Here is a 21,187-nt window from a genome sequence, read left to right as displayed (position 1 = left end):
TACTCAAATAGGATGATTATAATGGTACAGTTGGTCCAAAGCTTTAGTTATGTCAAATATATGGTGAACAATTTGTAGAGAGAGAGAGGCGTTCACACAGAATCCTATGAACCCTCTTGTGCCATTGATTAATTTATAATATTATAAGAGAAGAAGAAGAGTTGTTCGAATCGGTAAGATATAGTACTATCTCTTGTAATAGTGCTTTCATAGTGCATTACTCGTTGCTTTGTGCCATGGTTTTTTCCCGCAGGGGTTTTTCCATATAAAATTAGGATTGCCTTCTTGGTAGGTTTGTTTGTGCGATTGCGATTACTTTGCTTGATTTTTCTTTGTGTGATTCTGCGAGTCCCAACACCTCTGATGTGACGGTTTTTGTTGACACTCGCTATAGATGTCCAATAGCGATGATATTGTTAGATTTCCAATAGAACCAACAGATACACACCTTTGTCCATGAATATGGATTTATCACTAGCTCCGGTACATACTCCTCGTCAGATTCTTGAAACTTTGCATCTTTAAACCGAATAGGACCTGTAATAATGGAAAATGGAAACTGTAGCTACCAAGTTTCAACTTGTGAAATGTATTTGCTACTTCGGAATTCATACAATTATAAAATGACTCTTCACATCTATTGAATACAATATCAATGGGCAGTACACAGTGAGAATAATTGGGTAAACCTCTCATATTTTGTTCATTTGTCTGGAGATTGCTTTAAATAAAATCCATGTACAGTTTACACATTTAGATAAAGATTTCAGTTTCGCAAGATAATGAAAACAAATCTAATATTACAAACAAGTACAAAGGAAGAGATTAGATCCAAGTAATTAGAAGCAGTGTTCAATAAATGTATATCTAGAGTTGGATTCTTGGGTGGTGATGGACTGCATCAAAGACCCAAATGGGACTGTGCCTTGGTCCCTTTGGTACGTACTTGGAAAGTTAAAAGCAGAGCTGGAAACAATGAATTTGTCCATTACCTACACAATCAGATAAAACAACACAATTGCTGATGGTTTAGCTAAAATTTGAAGTGGGAGAGGTTGTCTCAAAATTTTCTCTAATAAGGAAGTCCTCCCAAGAAGCGCGCAGGGTGTATTGATGCCAGAAAAAGTGGGTGTAGCAAATTTGAGAATCAAAAGGAAAATAAGGAGATAGGAAGGTTGAAGTTTTAAGCACCACTGACCATCCGCTTTCTTTGGGCTATACTTTTTTTTTTGGCAGCTATATAGATATGCCCTGTTTCGGTTTATGTTGGCCTTCCAAGCTGCTGGGGGAAAGCAACATGTTTTGGTGAGGATGTTAGTGGCCCTGGTTAATCTCCAATGTTGGAGTAGTTGGGATTCTCTGCTACATTTAATGGTCATTTGGATGCCTGTAAAATCTTTAAATTGTAATCAGATTACAGGTAATCCAATTAAAGGTGTAAAGTGTTTACAGCCTGTTTTGTTTGGCTCTAAGCGGTAATATGCTTGCAGGAAACAGTTTTCTGTATTTGGATAACCTATAAAATGTTTACAGTTTGTAATTGGGTATTCATTCATGCACGATAGAGCTTGGAGTGGTAAATCCTTTAAAAATTATCAAATAACATATAAAGTCTTGATTTAAGATGGATTATTGTGATGAGCCTAACTCAATAAAGTCTATGACGGATCATTGTACTAAACCAATCATTTAGTGGGCTACAAAAGTGGGCCCATTAATTCAAATTCCATAATCGGATTACAATTTACAGATTTTACAGGCATTCGAAATCAAATGACACCTTAAATATGTTCATGGAAGCTGATCATTTGGGTGTTGAAGTGGCTCACTGTTTTGATTTACTGACCCTGTTACCAGGGCTTGGAGTTGAGCTCAGCAGTTGTGTTTGAAGATGGCGTGCTGTAGGATGGAAATAGGGCTGTATGGGGTAATATGAAATTAAGGCTGCTGATGGCCCAATGCTAGAAATGAGGGTTGTTGAAGATGGGCTGAATTTGTGGGAATGTGGAGGATGCATGTTGAAAGGCTATATATGGCCATGGATTCTTTAGGTGATATTTTGGGCTGGGGTTTTGTGATCATTTTTCTGTGTCCAGGTAGATCTACCTCTGGATGAAGGGTTTGGGTGAAGTGTTGGGATTGCCTGTGGTTTTTTTTTTTTTTTGCAGATTGTTGAGGCTACGTAGCTGATGGCAACTAAGGTTTCTTTCTCCAGCCAGGCATTATAGTCCCGGAGCAGTCAGGGTCGTGCTGTTTGGGAGCTGTGTAAGAGCCGAGTCAAACCGAGTTTGACCCAAGTTTGATCTGACCTGTTTATGTAACACTCTTGTTTGAGCTTCACGCGTACCAAGCTTCGAGCCTATCCCTATTGTTTAAGCTTGGTTTGATCCAGATTAACAAGCCTGAGCTTGGTTTGGTTTGGTCCAAATATCCAAGTCAAGTTAGAATAGGAGTCAGCTCAGTTTTTGTTTTTTTTAAAAAAAATAAACAATATACATAATATGAATTTTTTTTTATTATAAAAGATTACACCACAGAATGAGCTAGAAATGGATGGGCAGTGTGAATATGCATCACATACATTGAGGTGGGCCCCAGCACACAAAAACAGTTTTGATCCGAAACTTTTCTCCCCCAACAAGTTTCGATCCCGTGTTGTGGTCTTCCGGAGTTTTGGATCTTCTTTATTTTTGGTCTCATACAATAAAATGATATGGAAAAATTGATGGACAACTGGATAAAACACATATATTATGGTGTACATATCTTTGACATCAGCTACATGGCAGGTGTTGAGGTCATTAGCAATTCAATTCCCACTTTACTTGGTAAACTTTGTGGGCTCATTGTCGTGTATATGTATTATCCACACTGACCATCTGTTTTTACATATCATTTTAGGACATGATCCAAAATTATATCATATCCAAAGCTCAAGTGGACCAAATCACAAGAAACAACATGCATTTGGGTCAAACCACAGGAAATGGTGTGCATTCATATATATGTATTATCCACACTGTCCATCCATTTTCACATATCATTTTAGGACATAATTCCAAAATTGAATCATATCCAAAGCTCAAGCAGATCACACCACAGGAAACCGTGTGCATACAATCAACGAGCCAAATCAAATCAAGCTGAATCAAGCCGAGCTTCAAGCCGAGTTAAGTAGTTATTTTCTTGATTTGAGCTTAATTTGTTTTCTTAAATGAGCTTGACTCCAAGGCTTGATTTGGTTTGAACTTCTATTTGAACCAATCCAAACCCATCGAGCTTTTTCAAACCACTCAGAGCCTAGCTTTTGAGCTGGCTTAGTTTGTGGTCAGCTCTATGTTTGGCTTCCTACTATATGCACAAAGGACGTAGATTGCCTAATGGCGCTGTGAATGGCCCGTGGCTACTAAATGGTGCTCTATGGGCCCCACCATGATGTATGTGTTTTATTGACGCCGTCCATCCTTTTTTTGTTTCAAATCATTTTAGGGCATGAGCCCAAAAATGAGGCAGTTCCAAATTTCACCTGGACCACAACACATGAAACAGTGGTGATTGAATGCCCACCGTTAAAAAACCTCTTGTTCAATCACCACTGTTTCATGTTGTGTGGTCCACATGAGATTTGGATCTGCCTCATTTTTTGGCTCATGCCTTAAAATGATCTGGAAAAATAAATGGAGGGCGCAGATAAAACACATATATCATGGTGGGGCCATGGAGCACTGTCCAGTAGCGGCAACTATTGGCAGCCTAAATCGGCAATCCACTGTGGTGAAATCCGACCGTGGTGTGAGTGTGTGGGGGTTTGAATGCACGTGTGGAAAAAAAAACAAAAAAAATGCAATCGATGTCCATGTACGACATTCCCTGCTTCATGTGGTGCTGAAGGAGAGTGTGGTGCAGCTGGGGTAGTTTGCAGGTTTGGACAAAGTTGGTTTGGAAGGGGAGCAGATTAAGTATTACCCAGGTAGCACCTTAGTGGGTGTTGCCCTTACTGTGGGGCCCACCTTGATAATGTGTTATATATCAATCCCGTCCATCCGTTTTTTGGCCGATTTTATAAGGTGGTCCCAAAATTTAGGCAGATCCAAATCTCAGGCGGACTACAACACAGGAAACAGTGGTGATTGAAAGCTGGTTCTTAAAAACTTCCCAGGCCCACCGTAAGAAAATATGTAATATTTATTTTCGATCCAAAAATATGTAATTTTTATTTTCCATCTAACCTATTAATAAGGTCAAACGGATCTGGATAAAAGGAAAATACAAATGTCAATTTGATCTAAAACTTCTGGGGCCTACAAAAAGTTTTAAATGGTCATTCACCAATTTTTACGGTGGTGTGGTCCATTGGATATTTGAATCTGCTTAATTTTTTTTTAATTGTTGAGGGTCAAATATTGCATATCAGACCCAGTTGTTACCTGGATTTACAAACATAGTATTGTTTAACGGCCTGATTTAATCATGTTTGTGATGCAGGGTGTATTCACGAGCTTGGACTGGAAAAGGGTACTAAAAGCATGGATTTAACGCTCTGATGACACCCAAGGCAAGGGACGGACTCCAGGAGACGAAGATCGATGGAATTATGCATCAAGGATCCGAGGAAAGCAGGCCATTCACGTTAAAGAGGCCCGAAATTGGTGAAAAATGCAAGATCACATAGTTCTTGCCATCTGATTGGCTCAAAACTTCATACATGGCCTGAGGGCCATAAATTAACCGTACATATCAAATTTCAGCCCTCGGATCACTATGGAAGTACCCCAACTGACAGATCAGCCCATAAACCATTGATTCTGGGCCCACCTGATATCTGGAACTATCCAACTTCGGTCTCGGCGGTTTAAATAAGCTGAGGAAACAAAGGGATGGTTTAGATTTTGATAGCACATCACAATGAGCTCCGTTTATACAGCGTGTACATAATGTACACAACGCATGCGAGCCGCACCAAAACAGGTCAGCAGCGTCTTCTTCCCAAATACGGCAATTGCCGTTTCACGCCGTGTAACGGACGGAACTGTCCGTTTTTGCAGGCGCTAGTGGGCCCCACACATTGTCCCAGTGGATAATCCAAACCATCCATCGTGTAGAGGGCCTCGACTACTACAAAACCTTGCTTAACTTTTGGACCCATGCAAGCACACGTGCGCGATATAGAGGCCACAATCTGGCGGTCCTGCGACGTTCAAAACGATTTTTGAGGTGATATCTTCTCTGGGCCGCGTCAATGGACGTTCAAAACCACCCATTCTTGACTGAAATTTCGTCCTGAATCTAATGGACGGGGTGGATTTCTCTGAAAATACCTCTGTGGGGCCCACCGATCACGGCTACGAAGGACGTGCGAAAGGCTACGCACGTCCGCGAAATCAGACTTTCCAGGCAGTTGTGGCCCACCATCTTTGATCATATGGTAGATCTGAACCGTCCATCGTGTAGGCCAGCCAAAACACTTCCAAGAGACGCTGATTTTACAGAAATAATGCAAGGAACGCGAGAGTTATGAAGCCCCGAACTTGGCTGCGAAAAGGCTTTCGCTGCGCGTGCGATAGCTTCCCAAATCCGATTTCCACCACTCCAAAAGCTATAAAAAGAGTTTCAAACGTGGAGAAGAGGTCAGGCTTGAATAGGGGACGTCAGATAGAGAGAGAGGCAACAGGAGGGCTCGTTTTGGAAGGCTTCAACATGGGATGTTCGACAGGGAGCTAGGAAAGTAATTTTTGTTTTTTTCCTTTTTCTATTCTTTTCTTTCTATTGTATTTGTTTTGGATCCAGCCCATTCATGTTGGGCTGAACCTCTTAGCTAGGGCTAAGAGGTGAAGCTTGCAGCGTGATGGGGGACCTTTTTGCTTGTGCCTTTTGTTTAGACTGAACTGATGTTGATTTTAGTTGATTATTAAAGGAATATTTTTCTTAGTCTTTAATGGTCTGTTGTGACTGAAATTACAATAGGTTTGCAATGGCTTTGAATATTTCTTTTCCCTTTTAATGTTTATGACGTCAGGAACTCCTGTTGTTCATCATTGTCCCATGGGCATGGTAGGATGGCGATACCCTTCCTAATCTTCATACATTATTGATTGGTTGGTAATTAGTTTAATCCTGTTGTTTGCTTTGTCTCCTAGGCATGGTTAGATGATGGAATCCATTCTAATTCATATACCTTTCATCTTGTGAAGACTAGATCAAGAAGGTTCAGTTTGATTTCCATAATCCTTGATGCAGGCAAAATATCTTCCTGATCCCTACAAGTGGATCGTCTGAATCCCTAGTTTCTTTCCTTTAAATTCCTTAAAGTTTTAGATAATTATTCCACAATTATTCCTTAAATTCTATTTGGTTTAGATCATATCTTAAATCTAGTTCTAGTTCTACTTGGTTTCAGATAACGTACAGGTATCAGTCCCTGTGGATTCGACCTCGGTCTTACCGAGTTTATTACTACATCACAACCCTATACTTGGGGAGTGAACAAGTTTTTGGCGCCATTGCCGGGGACTGACAGTTACGTTTTCTGGGATTAATTAGTTTTAGAATTAGGTTAAGATTAGGATTTTACTAACTTTAGGTTAAATGTTTTTATTTTATTTTATTTTTAGAAACTATTATTTTATTTTTAAAAAACTAACCTGTTTTCCTGTTTTGTAGGATCCTGAAATAACTTCTAAACTGGTAATCCCTTTCTAATTCCTCTACTTTTTCTATTTTTAGAATTAGAATTTGAGTTTTGAAAATATTCTATTTTCTAGTATTTTTTTCTATTTTTAGGAACTAGTTTATTTTTAAACTTTCATCTTTTATTTTTAGAAACTAGGATAATTATTTCCCTTTTTAGAAATTCTTCCTAATTTTAGAAACTAACTCATCTTTCATTTATTTTATTTTTAGGCTTCGATTTTCTATTTTAGAGACTTTCTAATTCCAGGTCTTCTTTTTAGAAACTAACTTAGCTTCTAGGTTTAGGGAACTTTCCTTTTTTAGAAACTAACTTTCTATTGTTTTCTTTTACAGGATCTTAACATAGGAACTTCTCATTTGGTACCTTCTTTCTAACTTCTCCTCCTCTTACTTTCCATACTTCTGTAGGATTTTTCTTCTATTTTTCTTAGAATTAGACTCAGAGTTAGGGTTCTACTATGGAAGCGTGGGTACGTGCATATGCCGAGATGGATAAGAGATATTGGGGAATGCCTGAGGGTTGTGGAATTCAACGTATACCTCAAGATTTTTCTCCATCGAGAACAGACATTGAGAACCGACTAGAACGTTATGCTCCATCGGCTAATAGGTCTGTATACGATCATAATTATGGGAATGAGGATTATTATCAACCATCATGTTCTCCCATGTATGATCAGTATGACTATAACCAGTGGAACCATCAAAACTGGGAAGATGAACCAACAACATGTTGTAATGATTATTCTCTTGAATACCCTACCTTTGAGAACCAACCAGAAACGATCCAAGAGAATTCATTGCAGTCTCTTGCTGAAATTAGAAAAGCAATGGAAGCACTCAATTCGCGCCTCGATAGGATAGAGGAAGCTCGCTCATCCCAACTACAATCCAATCCAGAAATACAATGCGAGGAAAATGATCCTCACTCGCTTTTGAAGAAATCTGAAATTTGGAATGAGGAGTTGGATTCCATTAATGAGCATACGGTTTAATTCCCCGATGAGTCAATCTTAATGACCGTTCAAAAGAATGGTGGAGATACATGGGTGTCTTTCGAATATAATGATGATGATATACTTCACTCACAGGATACACTAGATTTCAATGATGAGGGAGATGTTGGTTTATGTGAACCTCAACCCAATCTGGGAATAGAATGCGAGGAAAGTGAACTCACCCCAAATGTGCACTGCACTGAACTAGAATATGATGAGTATTGGGATGATGATCATGAATGTACAGCCCAAAATCCCCTAGAATCAATCTCAAGTTTAGTCCAGGTCAATGATCAAGATGTACATGAAGTGGTCGGTTATAATGAGCCACTCCCCTCACCTGACATGTCTGATTTTAAGGTAGAGGATGAGCCCCTTACAATCAACCCTTCTAACTCTTGTGAAACATGTTTGGACCACTCCTCTGAATTAAATGATGATGTGATTTGGGAGAAGGACGAGTTGCTCGCTACGACCTTGGAAATTGAAACCACTAAGTTGAGGCCACCATCTGAGCTGTACACATTTGACAATTCAACACCTCGATTGAGTAGTTTCAATGAACAAAGTGATCACATCGATGCTTCTCCTATTGATTTTCAATCTATCTGTGTAGGGCTGGAGCAAGAGAGCACACCTCCGTTTACCTTTAAAGACAATGGATTCTTTGGGCAGATCATCACAAGTTTTAATATGGAAAATGAGTCACCCTCAGCTGAATGTCCCAACTCTTTTGATGATTGTTTGGCACACTTTGCAGATTCAAATGATCCTATGATAAGAGACATAGTGAATGCCTTTCAAGACAACATCTCGGTAGTCATCACTGACCGAGAGAACCCTTACTTTGAAGCCCCTTCTTCCACAGATCCTGAATGTTTACCATTAAGGGAGGAGGAGCTGAAAATTGAACCGAAGTCTGACACTTCGGAATGTGTTGAGACTACATTACTTCTTGTGAAGTTTTCTATACTTTATCTACCTGGAGTTTCTAATTCACTATGGGATACTAATGTTGAAACTTCTTCTGTCACAGGTGAATCGTATATACTATGGATACCTCAAGCACTTCAACGAAAAATTTCTTATGAGGTACATAAGTTTCTATGGAAGGTCATGCTCCAAGGCGTCCAAGCCTATTGTAAAAAGGGCTTTTGGATGATCCTGTTGAGGAACTTACTGAGAAACTTATCAAGATACTGGCCGAAAGAGGAACCTTGCGGCTTGACTCAGTAGTGTTTCCTTGCTTTCTTAGGACTAGGGTAGTTGCTTTATTTGTCTGGCTGAAGACGGTAAACTTAGCGCTCCTGGGAGGTAACCCAGTTCTTCATTTCATGTCGTTTTTATCATTTCAATGTTTGTTGGTAACATTACTGCAAACCCTCACGAGATTACAACTCGTCCACTAGGGGCAACCTAGGGGTTTAAAGGCTTGTTGCATACGCTAAATGCAATGAGAGCACCTACGAAAGTGGTATATGTAGGATTTTATTTTTGTTATTTTTGTGTTGCCTTCTCTCTCGTGCTGACCCGCTCTTACGCAGATATCTTTGGAAAGCCTCTTGATTCTTTTTGTCCAGGTACTATCTTTCCATCACTCCTCCTATTTTTCCGTTGTCTCATGTGCATTGCATGCTTATTTCTTTTTACATTGAGGACAATGTAGATTTTTTGGTTGGGGGTGGGAGATTAGGTTTCCTAATCAGTGTTTTCTTGGTCTTGAGCAAAAGTTGTGAAAATTTTTAATTTTTCAGGATTTCTGATGAAGTCGAAGTGATTTTGACAGGCCATCTAGGGCACTTAGAATTTCAAGATGTGTGATGTTGGTACTTCATGACTCTTGGATTCAGTTATCTATTAAATTTCACAGCTAAGTTTGAATTATTAATCCATTATTAAAATTGTAAACATTGATTGAGTCATGAATTCGCAGGACACATCTCGCTTGCATAGTAAGGTTTCAGTTCGATATTAAATGATTAACTTGGTAATCACTAAACATGAAAAGAACCAACTTGAGAAATTGAATGGATTGGGCGAACAGTCTTTACCATAGGTTTGCTCCCTATAGGTGAGGATTCGATTCCCCATGAATGATGTGAAAAAGTTGGGTGTACAGTCTTTACCTTAGGTTTGCTCCCTGTAGGTGAGGATTTGATCCCTCTTCTTGGCGTTACTTCTAATAAAAAAAAATCAAAAATTAAAAGAATAAAAAGATAAGGTGTAAACCAAGTTGGGTTATCGTAATTTCTCTTATTTGTTACCAATGATATCCTTAAATATCAAGGTGAATCTTAATGTTGACAAGTCGAGATTGGACTATACATCCATGGAATTCAATAATTAGAATTATTTTAATTGATGGACTAATATTTTGAACTTGATTATGAAGTTTACCGTGAGCTTGATTTCAGGAAAAAGTAATGCCAACATTCATGAATCTTAGAATTCGAGTATCTGAACTATTTTTCATAAATCCCTTGAGTTGTAGAAATTATCCTGTAATTCTCAATTTACTTTTCGCATACTTTGCTCGGGACTAGCAAAATGCTGGTTGGGGGTTGTGTTGAGGGTCAAATATTGCATATCAGACCCAGTTGTTACCTAGATTTACAAACATAGTATTGTTTAACGGCCTGATTTAATCATGTTTGTGATGCAGGGTGTATTCACGAGCTTGGACTGGAAAAAGGTACTAAAAGAATGGATTTAACGCTCTGATGACACCCAAGGCAAGGGACGGACTCCAGAAGACGAAGATCGATGGAATTATGCATCAAGGATCCGAGGAAAGCAGGCCATTCACGTTAAAGAGGCCCAAAATTGGTGAAAAATGCAAGATCACATAGTTCTTGTCATCTGATTGGCTCAAAACTTCATATATGGCCTGAGGGCCATAAATTAACCGTACATATCAAATTTCAGCCCTTGGATCACTATGGAAGTACCCCAACTGACAGATCAGCCCATAAACCGTTGATTCTGGGCCCACCTGATATCTGGAACTGCCTCAACTTTGGTCTCGACGGTTTAAATAAGATGAGGAAACAAATGGATGGTTTAGATTTTGATAGAACATCACAATGAGCTCCGTTTATACAGCGTGTACATAATGTACACAACGCATGCGAGCCGCACCAAAACAGGTCAGCAGCGTCTTCTTCCCAAATACGTCAATTGCCGTTTCACGCCGTGTAACGGACGGAACTGTCCATTTTTACGGACCCTAGTGGGCCCCACACATTGTCCCAGTGGATGATCCAATCCGTCCATCGTGTAGAGGGCCTCGACTACTATAAAACCTTGCTAAACTTTTGGACCCATGCAAGCACACGTGCGCGATACAGAGGCCACAAACTGGCGGTCCTGCGCGACGTTCAAAACGATTTTTGAGGTGATTTCTTCTCTGGGCCGCGTCAATGGACGTTCAAAACCACCCATTCTTGACCGAAATTTCGTCCTGAATCCAATGGACGAGGTGGATTTTCCAGAAAATACCTCTGTGGGGCCCACCGATCACGGCTACGAAAATTTGTACGGCTACGCACGTCTGCGAAATCGGACTTTCCAGGCAGTTGTGGCCCACCATCTTTGATCATATGGTAGATCTGAACCGTCCATCGTGTAGGCCAGCCAAAACACTTCCAAGAGATGCTAATTTTACAGAAATAATGCAAGGAACGCGAGAGTTATGAAGCTCCGAACTTGGCTGCGAAAAGGCTTTCGCTACGCGTGCGATAGTTTCGCTTCCGATTTCCACCACTCCAAAAGCTATAAAAAGAGTTCCAAACGTGGAGAAGAGGTCATGCTTGAATAGGGGACGTCAGATAGAGAGAGAGAGGCAACAGGAGGGCTCGTTTTGGAAGGCTTCAACGTGGGATGTTCGACAGGGAGCTAGGAAAGTAATTTTTGTTTTTTTCTTTTTCTCTATTCTTTTCTTTCTATTGTATTTGTTTTGGATCCAGCCCATTCATGTTGGGCTGAACCTCTTAGCTAGGGCTAAGAGGTGAAGCTTGCAGCGTGATGGGGGACCTTTTTGCTTGTGCCTTTTGTTTAGACTGAACTGATGTTGATTTTAGTTAATTATTAAAGGAATATTTTTCTTAGTCTTTAATGGTCTGTTGTGACTGAAATTACAATGGGTCTGCAATGGCTTTGAATATTTCTTTTCCCTTTTAATGTTTATGACGTCAGGAAGCCCTGTTGTTCACCATCGTCTCATGGGCATGGTCGGATGGCAATACCCTTCCTAATCTTCATACATTATTGATTGGTTGGTAATTAGTTTAATCCTGTTGTTTGCTTTGTCTCCTGGGCATGGTTAGATGATGGAATCCATTCTAATTCATATACCTTTCACCTTGTGAAGACTAGATCAAGTAGGTTCAGTTTGATTTCCATGATTCTTGATGCAGGCAAAAGATCTCCCTGATCCCTACAAGTGGATCCTCTGAATCCCTAGTTTCTTTCCTTTAAATTCCTTAAAGTTTTAGATAATTATTCCACAATTATTCCTTAAATTCTATTTGGTTTATATCACATCTTAAATCTAGTTCTAGTTCTACTTGGTTTCAGATAACGTACAGGTATCAGTCCCTGTGGATTCGACCTCGGTCTCACCGAGTTTATTACTACATCACAACCCTATACTTGGGGTGTGAACAATAATGTCATGAAATGATGGGCAGTGTGAGGCCCCACATGGTAAGGTAACACCCACTAAGGTATTGCCCACGTAAAAGCTAATATGTTGACGAAAGGTCTATGCCTGTTTGCCCTAAACCAGGGATCTGGGTGGAACCCAGACCATGGGTCTACCTTGATATATGTGCTGTATATCTACCCCATGAATCCGTTTTGCCGGATCATTTTAGTGCATGGGCCCAAAAATGATTCGGATCCTAATCTCAAGTGGACCATACCACAGGAAACAGTGGTCACTGATCAACGTCCACCACTTAAAACTTCATAAGGTCACAGTAATGTTTATTTGTCATCCAACCTGTTGATAAAGTCACACAAAGTTGGGCGGAGGAAAAATACAAATATCAGCTATCCAAAACCTTTGTGATCCATAAAAAGAAGTTTTAATAATCAATGATCACTGTGTACTGTTGTGCGATCCACATGAGATTTGGACTTGATTCATTTTTGAGCATGTACACACCTCACATCAGGCCGATAAGCTTGATTGAACAAAACCCTAATCCAAACCAAAAACCCCAATCCATATCATTAAGTCTAAGTAAAACTTGAATTTAAACCCAAAACCCTATATCCAAACCCTAGAAACCCTCAAACCCAGTTAAACTCAGTCGCAGTAACCTGACAAAACTCTAAATCTGGTCACAAAACTTAAGCTCTATGAAAAACCTAACCTATAGAGTCAACTCACCCGGTCAGCCCACATAGCCTACCCAGTCAACCCACATTGTCAAAGCAAGTCTATAAACTCATTTTTGGCCCAAAACCATTTCAAAGCCTAATTCAAAGAAAACGGGAAACAAAAAGGTAGCTTTGGAGGACCGAAGTTGTCCACATGTATAGGAGGAACCTCCCTCCAAAACTGAAGTAGAAAAGGAACGAAGAGTGGCACCCAGGGTGCTGCTCGTTACGTGGCACCGGCCGTACTTTAGCTAGCTACCCATTCGTGTGCAACTGTCCTCTCTACCTATTTTATGCATGTGCAAAACTTTAAAATTACTCTAATGCCCCTCCCTTGAGCCAAAATTACACGTTATGCAATCCAAACTATCACATGAGATTTAGCCACATGGCAATCTCAAATCTCAGCCATCCAAACCCTTTTTAACCTCAAGCATTGTAGAAATTACTAGAAAACTGCACTGGAGGGCTATAAATACCCTGCTTACATTCACATTTCAATCATCTACAATCAAGTATCCTTACCAATTCAAAAACATCATAAACCCCCTTAGCCATCTACCCCACCCTTATATTATTTCCAGGAGGGTGATAGTTTTTCTATAAACGCTCTAAACAAAAATACTTTATCCAACTTAATTTCTTGTGATGATAGTTCATAAACTAAATTTTGAAAACCATGAATTTAATTTATGACAGGTTTATCATCTATCATTTCATAGTAAAGGAAATTGACGATTACATGTTTCTTAGTACTAGCATTTTATATAACGTACTTCTTTTCCAAAGTAATCCAGATTTCCTTAATAAACTCATAAGAAGTATACACATCATATAACTCGTTGGACAAAGAGTTTAAAATATAATTTTTACAATTATTTTCATCCGCTACTTCAGTTTAATTTGTTTGATGTATAGTGAATGATTCAGTCAATATGTATAAAACTTTAAGGGTAGTCAATGCAAACATAACCTTTCATTTTCATTATTTAAAGTGTTGTCTAGTGAATAGTTCGATTTTGGCCAACTCGGTGAAATTATTAAGTATTACGGTAGTCATAGTCTATTTAATTCAATAAATTCAATTTGAAATTTGTTTGATTAATTTGGTTGAATCAAATAAACTATTAAAAATCAAAAACCGAGAGAGAGAGAGAGAGAGAGAGAGAGAGAGAGAGAGAGAGAGAAATGAGATAAAAGATTTATAGAATTTAGTCGAGGCGTGGTGTGAGTCACTGAACTTGAAATCGAATTTGCTCCCCTTTGATAGCATCTCAAGTGTAACAAGTTTTCAAAGCAATCCAGATTTCCTTAACAGCCTCCCAAGTGTGGGCAAGACTTGATAGAGTCTTTTGCAACTGCGACTGGGTTTCTCGTTTTCCTCAATTCCAGGTTTAGCATCTGCCCCGGGTTAACTCTGATCACTCTTCTCTCCTCCTGACATCTCTCAGGAGCCCCTCTCCCTCAGCCAAACCGTTTCGATTCCAAAGGATGTAGATGCTACACCAGGGCTTTAATCAGGTGGTTCAGGACGCTTGGTTGGAGGACCTGGCTGATCAGCTCATGACAAACCTCTTGCTAAAAATCAAGAAGGTCAAGTGCAGATTAAAGGAATGGAATAGAAATGTTTACGGAAATGTGTTCCAAAATATCAAGGCAGTCGAACAGAATCTAGCTTCTTTGGAGAATCAAGCGCAGCTCGCCTCCACCAATATCAATCAGTCCTCTCTCTCCGAAGCTAGATGTCATTTGGCCAACATGGAGCTAGTAGAAGAGATTTTCTGGAAGCAAAAATTCCGTAATAACTAGTTGACGAAAGGAGACCGAAACACCAAATATTTCCACTTACAAGCCATTGAAAGATCCAGGCGGGCCATCATCTCTGAGATTCAGCTCGATTCTGGTTTGAGCACGTCAGACCCTACCCAGATCAAAGCTACAGCGGTTGAGCATTTCGCGCAGCTCTTTCACTTGGAACACCTCTCGCAAGATGATCATCTTCTGGCTAACATTCCTACACTATTGTCTGCTGCTGACAATGAGATCTTGATGCACCTCCCCTCCATGGTTGAGGTCAAAGACGCGGTCATGGCCATCCCAATCAATGGGGCCCCTGGCCTGAACGGCCTCTCTACTGCCTTTTTTGTTGGATGCTGGGATACCATGGGTACGGACATCCTCCAGGCAGTCATCCATTTGTTTTAGGGGGGCAATCTCCCACGTGCGTTCACCACTACTCTGATTTGCATGATCCCAAAAGTAACAGGCCCCAAGAGATTCTTAGACTTTAGACCGATAAGTTTATGTAACTGTGTCTATAAAATCTTTGCAAAGGTCATTGCTTCTAGACTCGCCACTCTCCTCCAAATTAATTTCGCTTGAACAAGGGGCTTTTGTTAAAGATAGATTGATTGCTGAGAGTATCGCCTTAGGTCAGGAAATTTATCGTGATATCGGTCGAAAAGTTTGTGGAGGTAACATAATCCTAAAACTCGACATGAAAAAGGCATATGATAGAATTGAATGAGAGTTTCTAAAACGGGTATTAGAACGTTTCGGTTTCGGAAACTGTTGGATAAATATGGTGGAGAAATGTTGGAACAACATATGGTTCTCAGTCTTAATCAACAAGGAAGGTGCTACTTTCTTCAAATCTTCCAGAGGGCTGCGCCAAGGTGACCCGCTTTCCCCCAGTCTATTCATCCTAGCCACGGAAGTTCTTGGAAAAGGCTTCTCAAATCTGATTGCTAGTGGTACTTGTTCTCCTTTCAAAATAAAGCGTGGCTACAATCAAATTACGCATCTTCTTTATGCAGACGATACGATGTTGTTCCTAAATAAGAGTAGGTCATCAATTGTGGCTACGGCCAGCTTCCTCTACGCATACCAGTCAGTATCAGGCCAAAAGATAAACCTCTTGAAAAGTTGTTTCTTCCATGCTCCCTGTCTTCCTCCTACTAGAAAGAGACTGATTGGAAGAATTTTCGGCATATGTGGCTTGTCAGCCCCTTTCACTTATCTTGGCATCCCCTTGTTCACTAGAAGGAGCAGTAGCTCTCTCTTCCTCCCATTGTTAGCTAAGATCGAGACTAGAATCCTTGGCTGGTCAGCGCATTACCTGTCCCAGGCCGGCAGATGTACGCTCATCAACCATGTCCTCAGTAGCATCCCAATTCACTCGATGGCAGTAGCATCTATCCCTTCACAGATTCTGGATAAAATTGAAGCGACAATGGCAGATTTTTTCTGGGGCTGGCAAGATGGTAAAAAGAAACTCCATTGGCTCAGCTGGAATGGGATTGTTCATCCAAAAGAGGAGGGAGGCCTGGGAATCCGCAGTCTTAGAGATGTCCTCAAAGCACTGTGCCTTAATTTCGCTTGGACACTTCTATGCAGCAACGTTCCCAGCCTCTGGGCTGCTTTTGTTACATCAAAATACGGTCAACCATAGCCCGTTGAATCTGGCTCCGTCCATTAGTATGGCTCTTCTCCTTTATGGAAACAGGTAGTAAAAATGCCCCAGATTATTGACAATGCTTCTCAATGGTTCGTCGGCCTGGGGGAGATGAACTTTTGGAGCTGTAACTTGCCAGGCCTTGGCCCTCTGGCAAATTTCACCCTCAATTCCATCCCTGCGGATATTCTTCCCCTGTCGGTTAAGGAAGTCCTCAATCAGGAAGGTCCGTTAATTCGAAGTCATGTCTCTTGTCTTCTACCTGAGGAGATTATTCACCACATAACCGCAGGTGGCTTCTGCACTTCGTCAGCCCGGGATGAGCGGTTTTGGCTTCTCGACTGCACGGGTAACTTCTTTGTTAAAACTGGTTGGAATCTTTACAGATCAAGGAACCACATAATGGTGTGGGCAGATAAAATTTGGAACCCTCTTCTTCCCTTAAAAATATCAATGTTTGTATGGCGATTGACCCAATGAGCGGTTCCAACAGATGATAGAATTCGGCAGAGAGGAATCAGACTTGTGTCGAAATGTTGCTGTTGTGGCCACGATCTCCCTTTGTCTATTCCCCATCCAGAAACCATCAACCACCTCTTTATCAAAGGGCCCCTTGCTGACAGAGTGTGGGCATATTTCAACGGTATTTTCAGCTTCCACCTTCCCCAACAGCAATCGGTTTGGGAGCGGCTTTCCTCTTGGTGGCAAGCCCAACCCCTTCGTAGGAACCCATCTAAAATCCAGTGTATCATTCCTTGTCTGATCCTCTGTGAGCTATGGAAGGCAAGAAATGCGACTCATTTTGAAAATATCCACCCCTCCGTGCAAAATATTGTCAACCGCATTAGTTGATGGCTCACCAGGATCAACTGTGACCTCCCTGGCGCTACATCATTTAGCTGGTATGACCTCTATCTCCTCCAACGTCTTGGCATTCGTCAATGCCCCCTACAGCTAAATCGTTTCAAGTGGTCAAGTGGTCCAGACCACAAGGAGGTTGGATTAAGGTGAATGTCGATGGTGCCGCTTTGGGTAATCTGGGCCCATCTGGGGGAGGTGGGATTGGAAGAGACTCTTCTGGCTCCCTTCTCTTTGCTTTCTCCCATGGTTATGGAATGGGCACCAACAATAGAGCGGAACTCCAGGCCCTTTATGATGTTATGTCTATTTGTGTGAGCCGGGGTTACAATCGGATCTTTCTGGAATCTGATTCTAAATGCATGGTGGACGCATTCATTGGTAAATCTTCCCTAGCTTGGAAATGGAGATATTGGTGGTCGAGGATTAGAGATTTAAGAATCAGGGGCACCTTTGTGATTTTCCTTATTCCGAGGGAAGGTAACAACCCTGCTAATGAGCTGGCTAAGGCAGCTGCCTCGTCCCAACATCATTCCATGTACCTTTCTTTCTCGGAACTCCCGATTAGAGTTAAAGGTCTTTATAGATTAGATAAGTTGGGTCTTGTCTCTTTGAGAGAGACCTAAGGGTTGTGCTCTCTTTTGTACTTTTTTGTACAGGGTTGTCCTGACTCTCCTAATTCCTTTTTGTCCCAGGAGTCCCTCAATAATGTTCTGTAAATCTTTTTTGATTTTAATATACAACCCCCTTTCTTTTTCTTTCTTTCTTTTTTTATTTTATTTTTTTAAAAAAAAGAAGTTTTCAAAGCAATCGACCTTTAGGATACAATGAATATAACCCGGTCCCAGTGGTGCAGTCACTCTACGCAGGCTCGAACCACTTGCAGTTTAACTCGGGTCGGCCCGGTTTGCGCACACATGTGGTCAATGGTATAAATTAAAGCTATTAGCATAGCCCTCTACAAGACTAAATTTACATACCCCTGAATGGGGCCCATGTCTCAAGGTATTAAAAGTCAATCTTATAAACATGAAAATTTCCTTAAATAAATTCGATTTGGGACTAAACCCATAACACAAAAGCAACCAAATTTAAAATACATATGAAAAATGAAAAATTCAAAATTTCTATTTTTTGTTATTTTTGAAACAAAATACAACAACCTATGCACCAAAAATCTTCCAAATGCACTAACCTTAAACCATTCAATATAAGGAAACAATGGAACAAGATAGTAATGATTCCCATTAACAAATAAAAGGTTAAAGATTCTACGGTTAGCACCTTATAATCTTGGAGATTTTTGGTTGCATGGGCCATGCACAGTACGTTATAACAACATTTCTATAATTAAATCATGGGTTTCAAATGTATAAGCTAATTATATCCATGGGCATGAAGAGGGAAGATTTTTTTCACCTATATGATATGTCATGGCTGCTAGTCCTGAGAAACCAGGGCCTCCTGGGAGCCACAGCATAAGGGGGTCCTCTCTTGGATTCCTCTGAGACTCCACCAAGTAGTAAAAGAGTCTGTTCTCATTCCTCTCATCTATGGTGATATATCTGCATTGTTTGTAAAGAACCAAACAGACAACCTCAGAGATGTTCTGATAACCACGACATTCCATATCGTGGACACATGAATTGCAAAGGGAACGGATTAGGTATCACCCGGGAAACAACGGAGTGGGTGTTTCCCTTACCGTGGGGCCCACCTTGATTTACATATTGCATTCCACTCCCGTATATCAGTTTTTCCAACTCATTAATTTGGGGCATGGCCCAAGAAATGAGTCAGATTCAGAATTCAAGCGGACCACACTACAGGAAATAGTGGTCATTGAATACCCACCATTAAAAACTTCCTAAGCAACAACAAAATCTGTGGAGCCCACCTTGTTGTATGTAAAATCAACTCCATCCATAATGTGCTATCTTTGATTCTAGGCCTTGGCATAAAGAATCAGCCAAATCCATAACTCAAATGGGCCACACAGGAGGGAAAAATGAAGATGGGATGCCATCTATATGTTTGTATGTGGGGCCCCCATAATATGTATCTTTCACCAAACAGGTTGATCATGTAACTAGCCCGGATGAAGAGAATATATACCAAAATCAACCTGATCCAAAACTAATGTTGGTCATTCACTTGAGAGGATTAAGAAGCAATTTAAAATTTTTGTTATTGTTGTGGCCCACCTAAGTTTTCAGTGGTCTTGTTTAATATGTACAGTGAAAATAATGCTCCTCTCCTGAGGGACGGTGGATTTTACACATACCACCTGATGGGCCTTTGGTGTTACCTGTGCTTTGTAGATTATTCTCAATACGTAAGTAGGCACCATTTACTCCATACTACAAATTGCGTAAGGGGATTCCATGGCATTGCTTATCAACAAACTGTTCTCAGACTTTTAAAAGTATTCAATGTTTGGGGCTGCTCGACCGGTCGAGAGGTGGGCTCGATTGGTCGAGGGTTCACTCGACCGGTCGAGCACCACTCGACTCAAAGTCCAGCGCGCTACTTATTTGGGTGTCCGGGGCATTCGACCGGTCAAGGGGATGGCTCGACCAGTCGAGGCTTCGGCTCGACTAGTTGAGGTTATGCAGATTCTTACACGGTGCGGACGGCATAAATTTGAGGTGGTTTCGTAAGGGTGCGAAACAAGGTGTCCCGTATCGGTATCGGTTGGCGTAACGGTGACCTCCAAAACCGAGATCATAGGGTTCCCCCATCCGTTCATCAAAACTCTATTGTGGCAAAACCATAAAATTAATCGTGCACATCAAAAATCAGCCATTGGATCGCTGTGAAAGTGGCCTAAAGGACAAATCAACCCACATATCAGTAATCTGGGGCCCACCTGATCTTTGTATATGCCTCAATTTTAGTCTCAACCCATTAAATTAGATGGGAAACCAGATGGACGATGTGGATTTATCAAAAGAAGCAAGGTGGGTCCCACTTTACGCGAGTGCGTGTGCACAGCACACGTACACTCACGATGTATCAAATATATTCAAACCGGTCAGCCACAACTGACCCGCTTAAATTCAAGATAACAAGGATTTCGTAATCCCGTTGCGAAACAGGGGTTGCGGACGAATCCTTGTGGGCCACCACCTTCAATCAAGTGGTCAATCTGGACCGTCCATTCGTTCCACAAGGTTAAACTGACCATAAACAGGAAGTTCTTCCAACCTCATCCTTGCACACACAGGAAAATATTGTTCAAATGCAGGTTGGACGGCAAAATGGGAAATCAAGTGGACCGCATCAAGGGCGATCCAAAACTATGCGTTTCTGACTGAAATTCTGAGAGGAATTCGGTGGACGGCGTGGATTTCTCCACCGACTTCAATCACGGGTCCCACCAAGCATCAACACCAACTCATTTACGCAGCAAACTCTGCGTCCGTGAAATACGGTCACTGTGGGCCGTTTGCCGATCATGGTCAGGATCGGTCTGATGATCCGGACCATCCATCTTGAAGTACATCTGAAACCGTCCATTGGGACACTATTTAACACCTTTTGAGGGATGCTAGGAGGACCAGCGGGAGCGGTTTCTCAAGCTTTCACACGAAACCGCAAGCGTGGCTGCGTAACAGGGGGTGAGTAAGAGTTTCCGGATTCTCTCAGCATAAGTAAGGTTGGTTCCTTGCAACTGACCTCTCCACCATCTTCCCTGCCTATAAGAAAGAGAGAGAGAGAGAGAGAGAGAGAGAGAGAGAGAGGAGCAGGGGGATTCAATTGGCAGGGATCGAAGGCTTGGGCTGGATGTGAAGCACAGGAG

The 21,187-nt window shown here is 41.1% G+C and overlaps 1 protein-coding gene across 6 annotated transcripts in view; it reads right to left on the bottom strand.

Annotated features, from left to right (window-relative positions):
* The window catches only part of LOC131246431 (serine carboxypeptidase-like 13), a 101,914-nt gene that overhangs the window by 71,052 nt on the left and 9,675 nt on the right, over positions 1-21,187 (bottom strand). For all 6 annotated transcript variants that reach the window (XM_058246553.1, XM_058246554.1, XM_058246557.1 and 3 more), the window contains exons 2-3: positions 18,805-18,950; positions 449-537 (exon numbers count right to left, since the gene is read on the bottom strand). In XM_058246553.1, the coding sequence (XP_058102536.1) occupies positions 449-537; positions 18,805-18,950 (235 nt within the window). The remainder of the gene's footprint in view (positions 1-448; positions 538-18,804; positions 18,951-21,187) is intronic.

The sequence above is a fragment of the Magnolia sinica genome, chromosome 5, assembly GCF_029962835.1.
Source record: "Magnolia sinica isolate HGM2019 chromosome 5, MsV1, whole genome shotgun sequence".
Classification (NCBI taxonomy): Eukaryota; Viridiplantae; Streptophyta; class Magnoliopsida; order Magnoliales; family Magnoliaceae; genus Magnolia; species Magnolia sinica.
This window is presented reverse-complemented; position numbering and strand designations above follow the sequence as displayed.